Source organism: Centruroides sculpturatus, unplaced genomic scaffold (assembly GCF_000671375.1).
Source record: "Centruroides sculpturatus isolate CEXI.00-Female unplaced genomic scaffold, Cexi_2.0 scaffold343, whole genome shotgun sequence".
Taxonomy (NCBI): Eukaryota; Metazoa; Arthropoda; class Arachnida; order Scorpiones; family Buthidae; genus Centruroides; species Centruroides sculpturatus.
Genome location: NW_019384530.1, coordinates 322,663 through 340,025, shown reverse-complemented (window position 1 = coordinate 340,025; position 17,363 = coordinate 322,663). Strand labels below are relative to the sequence as shown.

The 17,363-nt window shown below is 27.5% G+C and overlaps 1 protein-coding gene across 4 annotated transcripts; it reads left to right on the top strand.

Annotated features, from left to right (window-relative positions):
• Positions 1-123: 123 nt before the first annotated feature.
• On the top strand, positions 124-15,398 carry LOC111623019 (anoctamin-7-like). 4 transcript variants are annotated; one of them, XM_023365500.1, is made up of 18 exons: positions 124-179; positions 1,198-1,556; positions 6,923-7,013; positions 7,402-7,502; positions 7,590-7,665; positions 7,740-8,085; positions 8,157-8,198; positions 8,278-8,381; positions 10,147-10,358; positions 10,436-10,588; positions 10,661-10,697; positions 10,788-10,897; positions 10,971-11,128; positions 11,530-11,683; positions 11,764-11,893; positions 11,970-12,103; positions 12,182-12,262; positions 13,868-15,394. In XM_023365500.1, the coding sequence occupies exons 2-18, from the start codon at positions 1,260-1,262 to the stop codon at positions 14,063-14,065; spliced, it is 2,424 nt and encodes an 807-aa protein (XP_023221268.1). In that variant the 5' UTR covers positions 124-179; positions 1,198-1,259; the 3' UTR covers positions 14,066-15,394. The 4 variants fall into 4 exon arrangements, with proteins under 4 accessions (XP_023221268.1, XP_023221267.1, XP_023221266.1 ...); XM_023365499.1 differs by lacking the exon at positions 124-179 and adding an exon at positions 543-698; XM_023365498.1 differs by lacking the exon at positions 124-179 and adding an exon at positions 1,007-1,169 and having other exon boundaries at positions 1,238-1,556; positions 13,868-15,396.
• The last annotated feature ends 1,965 nt before the right edge of the window (positions 15,399-17,363 follow it).

Sequence of the window (17,363 nt, the reverse complement as noted above, 5' to 3'; positions counted from 1 at the left end):
CAAAGTATAAAATGATTCAATTTTTATTAAATAATAATAATCTGATAAGAAATTAAAAAATTTTTATTAAATTAATAAAACTATCAGAATTTTTTCAAACTTAATTCAAAGTGTAATTCTTATTTTCTATTCAAAGAACATTTTTTATTAGATTTAATTGTCAGCTTTAGCTGATACTTGTGAGTATATTCTTTCAACTGAATATATATAAATTATAAAAACTATAATATAATAAATTTAAAAAATAATTGAACACATTATGAATATAATACATCAATATAAATTTAAGTTATTCTTTATTTTATATTCATAGATTATTTCTTCTCCTATATAAATTTAAAAATAAATAAACTGAATTTAATTTTTTAAAAAATATTTTAGATTATTTATCAATTAAAATATTTTTATTCAATAAGGATTTTAACAAATAACAATTTTTATTAAATTCGAGTACCGCTTCATATGACAAATAACGGTTGCTCGGGTTGTATTTTCATTATTCGAATAAAGAATTAATTTAAATATAAAAGATTAAATCGCTTCTAATTTTAAAATAAGAGAATATTTAGAATAACGTTCAATTAATGCAGAAATGAAAAATTTTCATACAAAATTAATCTTTTAACAACGGATAACCGTTAAATCGCTGGTTTTTTAAGGACATTTGTAAAAGCCTAAATATTTAAATTTCATATAAGGTAATTTTAATATTTTAAGCCTAAAATAACAATAAGATAAACCGTTAATTAATCATCACACAATTATTCTAATTTCCGATAATTTACATTTAATCGATATAATATCAAAGGTTTATTTTCAAACGAATTTTAATAGTAAAATATATTTCATAAAAAATCTACAAAATCTAATAAGATTAATTCATTTTAATATAAGCGTATTATAATATAAATGTCCAAAGAAAAATATAAATCGTTTATAGTCGTTTTATTACTATAATATTACTAATTTTTTTGTGTTGAGTAATGCGAACCAAAGAGGGCGTTAGAGTCGGTCAGTCAGTCGCCTGCTGGTCGACAGACGAGCAATGCAGTCGCAATCGAGCAGATGATTGTCAAAGGTGAAAGTACCGACTCTAAAAGATGTAGTATAAGTAACTTAGACAATAAAGTTATGTTTAAAGTAAAAGTTTGCAGAAGAAATCGTAACAAGTGAGTAATATATCTAATCGTTAATTAGGGATTTCGACGTTCTGAACATTAAAATCTTCATCATTCAGTTTGTTTGTAAAAGTGCCAAAGATGTCAATCGGCCAAAACGCTAACAATAAACCCATAGATTATGTTCTGGTGTACGAAAGAATTGATTATGAATACGGTGACGACGACGACGAAGACGAAGAAAATAACGAGAATGTAAAGATGATGAAAGAAAAACAAAGACAGATGTTTAAAATGGCAATGCAGGCGGAAGGTCTGGAACTGGAAGAGGAAAAGATCGGAAAATACGTATTTATAAAAATCCATTGCCCTTTTGGAAGATTATGTGAAGAAGCCCAAACGTTAAAGATGGAATTCCCTCTAGTTGGACTCGATTGGGTAAATTTATTTATTTATTTTTTTTGTTTTAAATTTTTAAAGGAAACGTGATTTGACAAACGGATGTTACTCAATATCAACACTAATATTATACATTTCCTATACAAAATAGGTGAAATATTGAAACCTCTTTACCCAGTTAATTAATTTTTTTTAAATACCCGTATTTGTTTTACTATTTGTATTTTTAATTGTATTTAATGTATAAAAAATATATTCGAAACGAATAGGTATGAAACATTATTATTTCCAGGTATTCGTACTTTCTTTACATTGAGCAAATACAAAGCCAGCACGACTTACTCACCCGTACGGAAAATTAAAAAAAAAGGAATAGTGATAGAGTTAAATGGTGAAGTCCTTGCCAGCGGCAGAATAAAAGTGGTTATACGAGTTATTATTGTGTATACAAATTTCCAAAGTATTGGCAGATTACTTTATAATTTAGACTTAAATACGTGAAATTGGATGTTTTGTGACTAACTCAACATCGGAAATTACTGTTTCAAAATTTATATTAGTAATTTTTGAGATAATTATCATTTTTAAATCTAGAATGACCTACTTTAAAAAAATAATAAATTTATTACAGCATTTATTAATACAACACTTAATAAGTTATTTAAATCACTAAAAATATCTTGTTTGGTTATATTAATTAATGTAATTAATTTCTATGAAGAGCACAAGTCTTCGTGCTCTTTCTAGAAATTTGTAATTTAATCTCTAAAAGGATTGAAAGCTATAGAAAACTGCTCTTAATGTAGACTATCCTCCTACGGAAAATGATTTAATAAAACTGAAATTCGAAACTGTTTAGGTCTTTATCTCCTAATGCTGCGAAAACTAAGCTGAAAAAAAAGATGATAAATTATTTATGTTGATTTATAATTTTGATAAATTGGTTTTTCGTAAATATAAAACTAAGAAATGACAGATAAAAAAAAAAACTAAGCCTTTAATTTATATCCTGTTTGTATGGAAAAGTGATGAGGAAATCTTTTCTTTACACACACATGAAAGTAATTACTGTTCTTACTTAATAAAGACGTTGTTTAGCGTATTCATTCGAGTAAAAAGTAAAAGATATTTTAAATAATTAAATTTGTTTGTAAAACATATAAGAAAACAATTGAAGGTGTTGTCTGTTATTGCATTTTACAGTTTAAAATTTTTATGAATTTGAATATAGATTTATAATAATATATTCATAATTTATTTCACGGTAAAATGTATATTTATTTATCAAGGACATTTTTTTGCTTTTTATTCTACCGGAAATAAATAGAGAAGTATGCAAAAAACAAAAAAATATTATTAATATTAAAATAAATAGGAATATTGAATCTAGTTATATTTCTCCATAAAATTGTGTTTTTGGAGCATTTTGTAATACTTATAAATTATTTCATTATTAATAGTTAATAATAGAAGATATTGATAGTAATTTGAATGCTTTCTATAGAAAGCTGTTCTTGTTCTATTTCCACAGTTCCATTTCCATAGTTCAATTTGCATTTTTATTATACAGTGGTACCTCAGGATACGAAATTAATCCGTTCCGAAACTGAGATCGTATCATGAAAATGTCGTAAGGTGGATCATCTTTTCCCATACGATTACATGTAAAACCAAATAATTCGTTCCAACGCGAAAAACATACTCAAATTAAAGCCAAGTAATACATTAAAAAAATAACTGTAGTAAGAAAAACAAATGAAAAATGCGAACTAATGTAACGTCGTATGGTGAGTTTTTGTTCGTATCGTGGAGCAAAAATATGTTCGAATTTTATGTCGTATCCTGAAAATTTCGTATGCTGGGGCGTTCTTAACCTGAGGTACCACTGTATTAATAAGTTTATTCGTTGTTACCTTAACTCTTTTATTAACTTAGAATGGGACAAGGAATAAATTTATATTTAAAAAAGGCAACTAAATAATTCAGAATTTTATATTTTATCAAAAATATAGGCCTAACGAAAATAATAAATTTTACTTTCAATTCAATTATCTATCATCAAAAATTCTTCAGTTTATTAATACAATATTGCTTCTCGATATGTTTCAGTTAATATAGAGCTATTAAAAAGATAAAAAATTATAATAAAATTTGATGATTAATAGTAAACATATTACATGAATTTAATATTAGGATCGATCAGTGATCGTAATTTCAAGAAATAAAACCATTAGCATATATAATGAGTATTTAAAAATTTGGTCAGTTAATATTAAATTTCGTGTTAGTAACATTGTTGAATATATTTTTAATCGTCACAGGAATAAATTTAGTATAAAAATAGCTTTGTGTTAAAATTTCAGTCAAAAGAAATAAGTTTTTAGGTTAATTTATTTCCATAAATTTTGTTATAGAATTAGCACACTTTATCCCAATAATGTTTTATCGATTAAGTCAGCATGCGGGAAAGTACTAGTTTTATGAATGTTGTCTTCTCGTTATCGATGTTACATCATGCAGAGTCTTTCATCAAGAAAACATCTACTTCGTTATAAAGTCTCATGAAAATTATTCTAATCTTGAAAATATTCTATGATTAATGGAACTTTGATAATTTTCTATATTACATACTGTTGTTTTTATTTAATTTCCAGAATTTTTTAAAATTTTAACAGGCTGTTAATTTATGCAAGATATTGTAGTAATTTAAACCGTTTTTTTTTCATAAGTTATGGCTTCCGTAAGTTTTCAATTACTATTTATTGTTTGAGAATAATATGCTTACAAAATATATAAAGTTTAAAATCGTGATACCAACTTTTTAAATTGAAAGACTACCTATTTACAGTGTTTGCGTTGAAAAAAATCATAAAATGAGAGTTGCAGACAAAGAATTAAGAGTACCCCTGATTAATATCTATCAAGCACATTGGAGAATTTATTACTTCACGTAATTTGCAAATGTGAAGAGCCCCATAATTATAAACTCCCAAATTAACTGAATTTTTTTCTTGTAATTTTAAGAGGGGAAAATATGTGATTCGATAATTAAAAAGTAAATAAGACTCATTTAATTCCAATTTTATTTTACACTAAGCAAAGAATAAGTTAAGTAGAAAGCTGATCTTAGTAAATAAAAAAGCTCGTTTTCTGTTTATTTTTAAAAAGTTTAGTATTTTTAGAAAACTTATTTAAATTATTATTATTTTTTGTTCACAAAAGGATCCCACTATTGGATAGTGATAGTGCCTTCAATGACTTTAATCCGCCACTGATCATGCAAATCAAATAGTATCTGCTTGGGAAGTTATTTAATAAGTTTAATAATTTATATTTTGCAATTAGTTGCTTGTTTCTACAGAATGCCAAAGAAACCTGTCATAATCCATCCCTAAACGATAGTTGTGTTAATGCTAATAACTTGTGATAATATATTTTAGTATTCATTAATTTGAACTCGATAATAAATGTATTTATAGAACTGAAATAACTGTTAAATTTTTCAAATCATGCAACTTTAATATCGTCAATATTAAGAAAGATTTTTTTCCAGTTTTGCTCGACAATTTCGTATCTGTTTCTAATACTGTACAGTATATCGAAACATCATGGCGTTGTATTTTACGTTATTCTTCTCTTTAATAATAATACAAGTATAATTACATCAACAGATGATAAACATATCCATTAAACTTATTAAACACATTTTCTAATGTTTATGCCGGTATAAATATACAGTAATTGAATAAATTAGAGTCATAATTAATTAATTAGAGATAGAGCTATATAATTAATTAATTATATAGCTCTGTCTTTTCCTATAATATTTTATAAGTTAGATTGTATGTATGTTGATTTGAACTTTTAATGAAATTAGTTTTCTTTTATTATAATTCTTTTTTCCTTAATATAATCTTTTAGAAAATCTACCCTGTTAATTAGGAACTTGTGTACCGGATATTGGGAGGATGTGTCATCTGGCTAACATACATATCAGTTAGTATTGACTTTAAATAAATAATGTACAAGTTTTGAAAGTCAACCTTCTCCAAGGGATCTTTCTTTTCTATTTTTGTCTTATAAATCACGATAACTTCAATCGATAGAACGTAATTATCTTTCCCATGTCCAACGTAGAAAATCCTGCATTTTATATAAAAATTTAGAACGTTTTATATTTAAATCTATAGTTAAATGTGAAACAAGTCAAATTCGAAACTGTTTTGTTACATGATTAATTTGAATGCGCCTTTTGTTTATGGTTTCATATATTGTTGTTATGTAAGTCTACAAAAGTTTTCGGTGAACATAAAAATTACATTGCGTGTGAATATTTTATTAAATTTTGTTTGCGCAATTTAATATTTTTCAGATGAACACGCAAATATACAGTACACTATAACAATTGAAAAAAATCTGGTCCTATTGTTGTTACTTCTACAGGAAAATCGACTTTAAGAAATTATAAGCGATATTATTTCTCGCACGCTTGGAAATTGTAATATTTCATTAAATTCAATCAAAATATACAAAATTTGCGAATTCAAAGATACACAAAACATTTGATAAATTTAATATAAATCGTTAATTACAGTATCTAACAAAAATTTATTTACAGTTCATAAAAATTATTAAAACCGAATATTTATTATACAGATAGTAATTTTAATATTTAAATGAAGATAAAAATGTCATCGATTCTTTCGTTTTCTGTTTTATTCGGAACATCTTATAAATATTAATGCGATTTAATTAAATAGACAAACGCCCTATTTATGTGGCCTACATGTATTCGGGTGTGGTTTCTATCAATTTCCTCCGAACGATGCGATTCCATTAACAAATTCAAATTACAGACTAAAATGCGAATTCAGAAATTGAAAGTTAGACGTGTTGGCTCGGTTTTTATAGTTAGTCGAGACTCCGGCCCCTAAGCTTCATACACCCGGTCTCGGTTTTCATCTAACTCCGTTCTGGAGATTAACAAAGAATAGACGGACGGATGACAGTGGGAATGTCGTCCGACTGTCTGTCCTTTGTTTTGGTATCCTTATAATAAAATATTGTTCGTATTATAAACAGAACTGTCAATATTTCTTACTTATAAGTCAAAGCTTTATATTTAGGCCATTTACAATAAATTTTTAAATTAAAAATTACGTTTGAATTTCCGTCGGATGAATAAATTATTTTTTTACAAATTAAAGACAAAGTCGCTCTAAAAATATATTTTAGACGATCACCATTTTCACATAGTGTTCTAGAACAAATTATACGTGAATTTATAGATTTGAAATGTTGGCTATTTGATTTTATACCTACGCTTTTAATCCCTTATTAATAAAGCATAAAGCATTTTTTAAATGTCAAAACTATATTAATTAATTTTTTTTAAACTTTAATAGATTATTTCCGAAATGGACGAACCTAGAGAATCTCGACAATCATTTTTGGGCGAAGATAAAGTAAAGAAAATGTTCGGCATGGACGAAAAAAGTAAATCTTAATAATTTTATTATTGTACGTTGAGTTAAAAAGAAGGAAGACTCCCCGTAGTTCTAAATTTAGAATGCTGTACTATTTATTTCTTTTCGGTGTTATACCAAGCCAAGTTTTTCGAATTGGTCTGGTTCATTCTAACATAACATTTAAAAAAATTATGTATATATACATGTAGGTTAATTCAAATTCGTTGAAACGTTTGAATCATTCGAAGTCAATTTAATTCATAACTAAATATTTATTATATAATGGAAATATTGTATATAAATTATAATATCAAACTATATATAAAATAAACTAAGAAAAGTTATATAAATTATATAGTTTTTTTTATATTTAAGATATTTCATATCTTTTACAAAGCAATTTAATTACTTTATAGGCAGTCATATAGTAGCCCCCTTTCTCAAGGATTGCAAAGATTGGTTTATCACTCAGGAACAACGGGACACATTTTTTACACAAGCGACTCGATGCTTATTGGTAACAATGTGGATTAATATTAAACTTTGAGATTTTTAGAGATATAATAAAGAACGACATACAAAATAATGTACATAATATTTGCAGGTACATAATATTTTAATCAATATTGACATGGGAAAAGTCGCAAATTTAAGTAACTTAACGTTCACCGAAAAACAAGGCAAGTTTTAATTTATCTATTTTATTCTTTTTAATTATAGAGAAAGTGATTGTAACGGCGATATTTTTAATTAGGATTACTGAATATGCTGTTAAAAAAAATATATTTGGATGCCTTTATACTTCACGATCGTTCTTCTCGAGAAAGTGGCGATGAAGTTCCAGTGCGATATGATAATTCTATTGTGGAAATGAGTGAAGATATTTCTCCACCAAGTGTTCCTTCAATAATAGAAGATACCAGGATAGTATTGGATGGAAAATGGACCAAGTTTTTTAAACGCCAGCCTCTTCCTTTGATACGAGATTACTTTGGAGAGAAAATTACTTTTTATTTTGCATGGGTTGGAACTCTTATTATATCGTTGTTTATACCAGCTGTATTAGGAGTAGCTGTATTTATTTACGGAGTTATCACGAGGTTCATTCAAATTATATTTGCATTTACGTTTATTTTTGTATAAGAGATTTATAATCTTTCAATTTTCATAGATTAGTAAATGACGAAGAAATTATTTTTAAGAACGGTACCGTGTAAGTGACGTTCAAAAGTATTTGTAAACGTATGTTATTTGCTCTTATTGTTATTTATATAAAAATGATTATTTTTCAGTATTAAAGATGACAGAAAAGGTTTCCTGTACGGTATCGATGTCATTAAATCGTCCAGTGATAACATCTTTACTCCAGCTTTTGCCTTCATTATTTGCCTTTGGGGTAAGTCAGATTTTTAAAGTAAACACAAGTAAAATTTTGTATTACGTGTTTTAAACTCCGTAATAGGAATAATTTAAATAAAAAGAAATAATGTAATTATTTTATCGGGATTAACTTAATGGGTTTATCTCTTTCAAAAACAATACTAGTAATTACTAGCATTGTCTTTGAAAGGGACATAAACCGAATTATTTAAACTAAACAGTTGTGTGACTATTTCTAACTTGATGTTAACTCGGAAATTAACGGTTATTTTAACAATTTAATAGACATGCCTATAAGAAATGTCAATTATACATTTATACGAAATTCATTTTGATCGTAATTCTTTTATTTAAATAAAAATGATGGCCATTTTTTAAATTTGATATGAAATTTCGAAACAAATTTTTAAAATTTATATAGGACTAATCATAAATTTTTATCTTTTATCATTTTGTTTTAAAGTTTTCATTATGCTTTATTATTTTGTAAAGAAAATTGTATTGCTGTTAATTCATAAATAAGATATTATTAAGCTACTGGAATTCTAGAATGACTTCTATATATCAATACATATTTTACATACCCCTTATCTATATATATAAAAATGAATGTATGTGTGTCTGTGTGTGTGTGTCCTTCATGCATTACCACACCGTTTATCCGATTGCCGTGAAACTTTGGGAAGTTGTTTAATATACTCCGGCGAAGGTTTGTGGCATAGTACGATTGCCATAAAACTTTGGAAAGTTTTTTTAATTTTTTAATACACTCCCGCGAAGTACATTTATCCTACGATAGATGGCGCGCGTTTACACGAGCATTCGCGCATAGTGTGTTTGATCGATTTCAAATTGTGAAGACCATTTCCCCCCTTCAAAAAATATCTCTATATATGCATTTGTGAACTGTTATTTACGATATTTGTAATCATTTTTGTTTAATCACTTTATTTCGACTTTTTTTGCTAATTATGTTTTCGCTCGAACTTCGTTAAAATCTTAACTGTACCCCGAACAACGACCGAAGTTGTAGGAAGAAATTCGCCTATTTTACCGATCTAGGTATCCCCCTTTTCCAAATTTTAATATCGACTCAAAATAATTTAAAAAGACAAATTACAATAAAACGGTTTATTATCCAACTATCAGAAATTTCACAACATGCCAAGGAAGAGAGGAAGGAGCAATTAAATAATTAAAATTGTAAAGGATTAAAAAATATATATAAAAATGGGGAATATCGCACTTCTGACAATCGCTGCGAGTGTGTGGGCTAAATTTGGAGAATCCGTGCTTCTCGCATGGACAACTGTATGTGGCCGGCTCACGCGTCGGAAAACCTTCTGATTTATTCGTGTACGCACCAGACGGAAAAACAAAAAATATCGTGTATCCACAAACACTCCAATAAATAAATAGAATTGAAACGACACTTTGAAATGTTTTCCCAATGAAAATGAATAATAATAAAATAAGTTTCAATAAAAATGATAAAATGTAAATTTAATTTTATCATAACGAGTTTGCTTGAATTTCATTTATTCTGAGATCGCAGCAATGCGCGACGGGTAAGCTAGTTTTATATATAATAGATACATACTGTATTAATATAGAGAATTATAATTTGAGTGAACATTTTCAAAAGTTAAACATTTTATTTTTAAACTTTTACCATCTTTTGAATTTATATAGAAAGAAATGAGTTGTTCGTTGTTTGCTGTGTATACTTTTAATCGGCTTTGTTTGGAGTTATGAATCACTTTTTTACTTTCTATTAACAGGTACAATATTTTTAGAAGTATGGAAAAGGAAACAGGCTACTTTAGCTCATCAGTGGCATGTTGAAAATTTTGACATGGCAGAACAAGAACGTCCACAATATTATGGAACAGAATGTTATCAAGATCCTTTTACCAGACAAATGAAAGAATATTATCCTTTTAGACGAAGATTTTTGAAATATCTGTTTTCAAGTTTTATTCTAGTTATTATGGTATGTAAATTATAAATTATATCTAGTTAAGATAGTATTAAGTTCATTAATAGCCATTAATATTGTGTATCAAATAGGTCTGTGTTGTCTTCATTAGCGTAACATCTGTAATACTGTACAGATTATATACAGATGTAAATGTATGCAAAGAAAATACAAAATGTAAAATGTTGCACGGTACTGTTATTGCCGCTACGTTAAATACTATATCTATCATGATATTAGGAAGGGTATGTAGTTTTATTTATTCTTAAAAAATTACTTGTAAACACATGACTAACCACAATTTTATGTAATCTTAGATTTACAATTTCCTAGCTGTTAAACTTACAGATTGGGGTGAGTGACCATCCTATCTATATTATTTTATCTGTCCTACTAAACTAAAAATCGATGACATAGGTGTATATATATATTTTTTCTTTACAGAAAACCATCAGACCCAAAGTGCTTACAATGATGCTTTAATCATTAAATTATTTGCCTTTCAGTTTGCTAATACTTATACATCTCTATTTTATATTGCATTTTTTAGAAAAGTAAGTATTTTAAGTTTTAAGGCATGACGTTAGATTTCGTATAAGATTTCAATAATGTTTGTTACTTTAATAGGATTTAGGGGAAAATGGTATGTTTGGAATGGGCAAAGAATATCAAGATAACTGTGGTGATCAGGATAATGACAATTGTATGTCACTTTTGTCTTTTCAACTTTTAGTTTTAATGATTATGAAACCCGTACCCAAATTTACTTCAGATATTATTATTCCGTAAGTTTAACTTTATTTATATTTACATTGTGTTTTTAAATATTCATATATTAAAAAAAGTTATGATACAAACTGCTTAGGTAATATTAAATGAACTGAACTGTAGATAATATAAATTAGTGGTTAAAAACGTATGTAGAATTTTAATTAGAAGAGCTGTACAAAATATATTTCCCGTTAAATGCAATTCCTTTTGTAAACACTAACGGGAATTAACTTTTTTGTATCATTTTTATTGACTTGTTTATGACGTTGCTAAGTTACTAAATCATAAACTGTAAAATCTATACGTAAGGCATTTTTGCTTAATTTTTTAAATATCTTACTTAGAAATAAGTTTATAATTTTATTAAATAGATCTATATTTTAATATGAATTTTATTTATATATAATTTTTTCAGATGTCTGAAGAATGCATTCAGATCACTCTCAGGTTTGAATCAAATCAGTAATTCAAAACAACACTATTTGATGAGAGAAATGCTTAAGCCAACGGAAGAAAATTTTCGCTTGGATGAATTCACCGAAAAAGTTATACAATACGGATACATTATGGTAAAATTTGTTATTTAATTTATAAATTTGAAATTAATTATACAGTACATGTATTAAATGTTGAATTTGATAATTTTTAGCTGTTTGCTGCATCGTTTCCATTAGCACCGCTTTTAGCACTATTATTTAATGTAGTGGACTTAAGAATCGATGCCAAAAGACTATTATGGTGGAATAGGAGACCAATTCCTTACAGAGATAATGATATAGGTAGGTTTGATATAATTTGCATTATAATTTTTAAATTTTGTTTATAGTTGCTAATTATTAAAAAATTTCATTACAGGCATATGGTTTTACATTATTCATTTTGTTAATATATTAGGCACTATTAGTAATGCTTGCCTAATAGCATTCACATCTAAGTTTGGAAGAAAATATTCTTTGACACAACAGCTTATAGTTATTTTAATCTTCGAGGTTTGTAATTTAAATGTATCAATTTTTGTTTAAAATACATAATTTTTATTGAGTAATTTTTATACGTTTTTCATTCAGCATTTTGTTTTCGCTGTAAAATTTCTATTGGACATTGCCATACCTGATACTCCTGAATCTGTTAAATTAGATAGGAAAAGAGTAAGTATTTGTAGTTATAATATTGTTGCTGCTAAGAAACATTGAAAAGCTTCGGCTTATTTTTAAAATTTAATTTAGAAAATATGAAATTGAATTTACATTGTTATTTGTAAATAGAAAATATAATTGGGCTGCAATTTGAAAAAAAAATATTAATCTATAAATTCCCACTGTCGACCGTCTGTCCTTTTCTTAATCTCGAGAACGGAGTTAGATGGATAAAGACAAGACCAGATATCGAAACTTTTAGGGACAGAAGGCCCCAATTAACTATACACGAATTTCCGATGCAAACCGGAAGTCACGTTATTTCAATTTAAAACTTTCCCCTGAAAGCAGTTAATAGACAACCGGCACGACTCCATTGATAACGGAAAAGTATGATGTACAGAGGCAAGACACTACAGTAGTCTACTAATTTGAGGTGGAGAGGATATATTTTAAATAAAATAAATTTTAAAATATTATTAAAAATTGCAGCCCGGCATTGTGACTATGTCACAATAAATAATTATTCGTTTTATTTAATGAATTATAATTTACATTACTGTTTTAATTGGTTTAACTTCATTTGTTATGTAAACAAATTCTATCAAATGAAAACATTCGAAAATTATTTATAAAAAAGTATTTAAGGATTTACATTATCCAATTTCGCTTTTATTTTGGAATCTTAGTTTTTACAACTAAGATTCGAAAATAAAAGCGAAATTATAGGTGAAGTAAATTTATGTTCGGTAAATTAGCCTAAATTCCAAATTGTGAATTGGGTGTTAGCAATTTACTGTTGCTACTAATACTGTACAGTACCTCAATTCAAAGATTTTTTTATATACTAATAATAATTACTCTTTTAGTGGTTTGGATAACTATTCTTTTAGTCATGGGCAATACTAAGCTATAAGAAAGGTAAGCATTGCGGCGTACCCTATTGTAAGAGTCGCCCGTCTATTACAATAGGGCGCTGATTTAAAGAGTATATAAGCAAAAACGTTAATAAAAATATAAACGCGTTTTTAAAGAGAAAAATCTGTAAAACACGATTTTAATACATACATCTACGATGTTTATTTTCGTACTAAAAACTTGTATAGTCTATTGTTGATACTATATTTATTAATTTGTTAAATTAATAAGTAAAATTTATTTTTAAATTAAATCTGAAACTGTAAACACCTTTTTTTTAAATAAACACCATAAATGACTTTTTTTAAATAAACACCATACATTCATAAGATATCTAGTAATATGCGTTTCCTATTTTTCTAAAAACCTGTACTATACTATACATGGATACAGTAATTATAAGAAAATAAAGTATGAGTCGTTTCTCACATAAACGTATATACGAGTATATACACAGTATATTATAGGAATTCGAAAACATTTTGATTTTAAAGTGGTTAGTGTAATTATTCAGTATTCAATAGTCTGGGAACCGCCGCTGTAGGATATTTGGAAATTTGCATTAGAGCACCAACGTTAGTAGTTCCGTCCCTGCTTGGCCATTAATAAAATTATTTATTATCCTTTGTATATTTAAAAATGTTTATCTAAGAGTTATCCTGATTCGTATAAATGTAACTTGTATTAATTTCTTTTTAGGATCGCTTTGTGGTCGCTCACTTTATGTCCGTAGTTGCTGGTGGTAGTGGTGGCGGAGGAGGTGGAGGTGGTGGTGGCAGAACTGATTGGACGAAATCTCATCTTGTTAGCAAAGGTTCGAGACGTTTTAAAAATCCTCCAAAATTCAACGAAAGTGACACGACGCTGCGTGTGGAGAGTTCAGAAATAGACACGTAAAACCAAAGTTATTCAAAATCAAATTTTCTATCATCAATTCAATGTGCAGTATTATAATAATGAAATTTTCGCGTGAAAGTTTCGTTTTAATTCATTGCCATTTTCGGTTAAATAACAGTATTTCTGGCATTTTTCTAATTTTAATCATCGTTTTGAAGATAATATTGAGTCATTTACAATATTTGTATATAAATATATTTTTATAATGAATATTTTTATTTGCTCTTTGTAAAATTATTTGCCTAGTCATTTAACGTTACCAAAGTATTCATATTTTATATGTACAGTATTTAATTTATAATTAGAAATCATTATGAAAACATTAAATATTTTCATAGATGTTTACTCAATATATTTTGTTATTGGGTACTTCAGAAAACCCAAATTTTCCTTTTCTTTTTTTTTAATGTATATATCAATATCTTTTTTTTTAAACAGTACAAAATAAACTGGAAGTTAGAATTTAGGCACTGAGATAAAACTAACATTAAACGAGTTTTATAGCCATGTACTTATTTGAAATCAATGACATGGAGTAAACAAAACTATTTAGAAAAATATTTTATGGTAAAATTATCAGGATATTTTTTAATCTGTATTTAATATGAGATAATGTTTTTCATATAAAAAAAAAATCCATAAACGTTCAAGTGGTTAGCATGATTGATAGAATTCGTTTAATATTAATGTTAACTCAGGAGTTTAACTGTCTAAAAAATTCATTTTTCTACGTGTGAAAAATGGCTTGTAAGAAACTTTTATAAAACTATAGGTATATTGCAGTTCCTGTTTTAACTACAATCTTCACTTCGTGATAAACTCAGACATACATAGTGTACTTAGACATACATACATTACATACATATATACTTAGACATACATAGGCCAACATAATTGTTATTTGTTACATAGGTGTATAGTTATAAAATTTAAAAAATTGGAAAAGTTAATGTTGAAATAAATCTTAAATATCTTGTTAAACTAAATTTGAGCTTTCATCGTAGGCATGGAAATTACATAAGCCTTAAAATAGAGCTATCAAATGCGAAATGTATGCCTTTTTAATATTAAAAATTATATTTATGTACATTTGTAAGAATTTGTAAAATATGTGTAATAAATTAATTTTGTTCATGATTGTCATATCTTTTTCAAAGATTAATATACTTTACATATAACTTTAGCAATCGATAATCAGAAATTGCATTAACGTTACTCTCGATCATATCTCGATACTTTTAAGCAGAGCTCATTTGCAAATATTTAATATGCACTTCAGAAATATGATATTAAAAAAATATATATTTATCCAAAATATATTAATGATCATAAATTATTTTTCAACACAAAATTTATTAATTATGGTTCAGTAATACTAAGTGAGTAGTTTGAATTACAGGAATTTTAAAATAAATGGATTTTTTTCATTTCGTCAATTCCTGTATCGTGATATTCCACTCTAACAAGATAAACAAGTCCGTTAGAATTCTTCTGTGTTTGTTTATACAACAATATAAATAACTTCTGCGATTTATTAAATATAACACCTTCGATCGCGTGAGTTAAACTAATGAATAAAAACTATTTGATTAAATACAAAATACAGGAATCGTTTCCATCTAGTGACATTTCTGTATTGTGATTTGTAAATAATAATATATATTAATATTAAAAAGTATTCTCAAGATTTTTCTTATGTTTAACTTTGCTATACATAAAACATATTTACATTTTTAATATTTTCTAGTCTTAGAAAGATTTTTGGGGTGATAATATTGTATATTTCAATAAGACTATTCTTTAATTAAAACTCAGTGGCCAGCACGTTGGCGAGAACCCACGACCAGTATTCACGCCTCACCAACGAGCTGTCCACTGAGTTTTCCGGGCCACAAAGACCTCCCGAGAGACATTCCCTCACTCAGCTAATCGCTCTTGTGTGGCGTTGCTTTATAAAACCAGACCAAACCGGGTTTTCTTCAAGTGTAAATCTGAATAGACGTTTCCCATGAAAAGTTCTCCCGGGAGACATTCTTCTTGGCTGATCGCCCATGTGTTGCGTTGCTGTATTACGAAAAACCAAACCGAATTAATAAACATATCTGATTTCGTGGTTCAAAGTTCCATCTGACGTTTTTTTCTTTTTTATTTGATTTTCGAACATTTTGTATGTCCATACAAGTCATTAAATTCCCGATTATCTGACCCTTGCAAATTTCTCGGTGTTGTGACGGGGTTGACCTCGCATTTCATTAATTATCATTAAATAAATGACTTTCTATAAATACAAATTATATCATAATTACGTACACATTCTAAATTACTTTAAGAGCAAGATGTTTTAGTTACAGTATGTTAATATTGTGTTTCATTTGACTGACTGAATGGAAAGCATTTTGGTCGGGAGGACTAACGTCACCTCTGTTGAATAAAAATGAAATTGTGAACCCGTTTCGTCTACCCGTAACTGAAGAATTCTTACGGGTAGACGAAAAAGAAACGAAAAACTACAGTCGATTAATTAAACGTCGTCGACTTACGTATTTATTTCTGTATGCGAATTAACTGTGAAGGTATTTATTTGTTTATTCAAACATTCAAACCTTTTCAAAGAAACAAAGATGGCGTGGTGAGGTACAGTACATACGGACAAGCGTTTGTTAAGTACAGTATATTACTAGTGTCGTCACTAGGAGATGCACCAGATGACACCAAAATAACTCTGAAATTTTTATGCAGTGTTTCAGCAGAAATTTATTATTATTATTTTAAATAACCACGTAGTTAGTTATAACAGTAAAAAGAACAAGCTCTTCTTGCTTGTATCAACGCTCACTGCCGCAACTAGGCATGTGCATCGGGTGCAAGGGTCCAGGGCCCAGGACGAACGGAGACTTGAAACCGGGTGTCTAAAAATGAGTATTAGGCTGTATTTTCATTATCAATATTAAATTTTGCTGCCATAGGCCGATTCCTTAACGTTTTTGTTTAAAGTTTAAAAAAAATAACCGACCATTTCTATCGTATTTTTTAAAAAATAGTTTTTCCAAAAAAGGGAGCGCCAAAAATAAAATCTTGCCTAGGGTATGTGACAAGCTAGCTACGACACTATCAATATTAATAGCTATCATACAATGGTAAAACTCTATACTAATCTACCTTTTAAACCTTCTGATGTGTTCTGCTGGTTCAGAGCTGTCATAACTACCAAATTACAATAAAAATACAAAAATATTTTACTTTCTACAAATATAATATAATTATAAAAATAATAAATGTAAATATATATGGGTTGTAC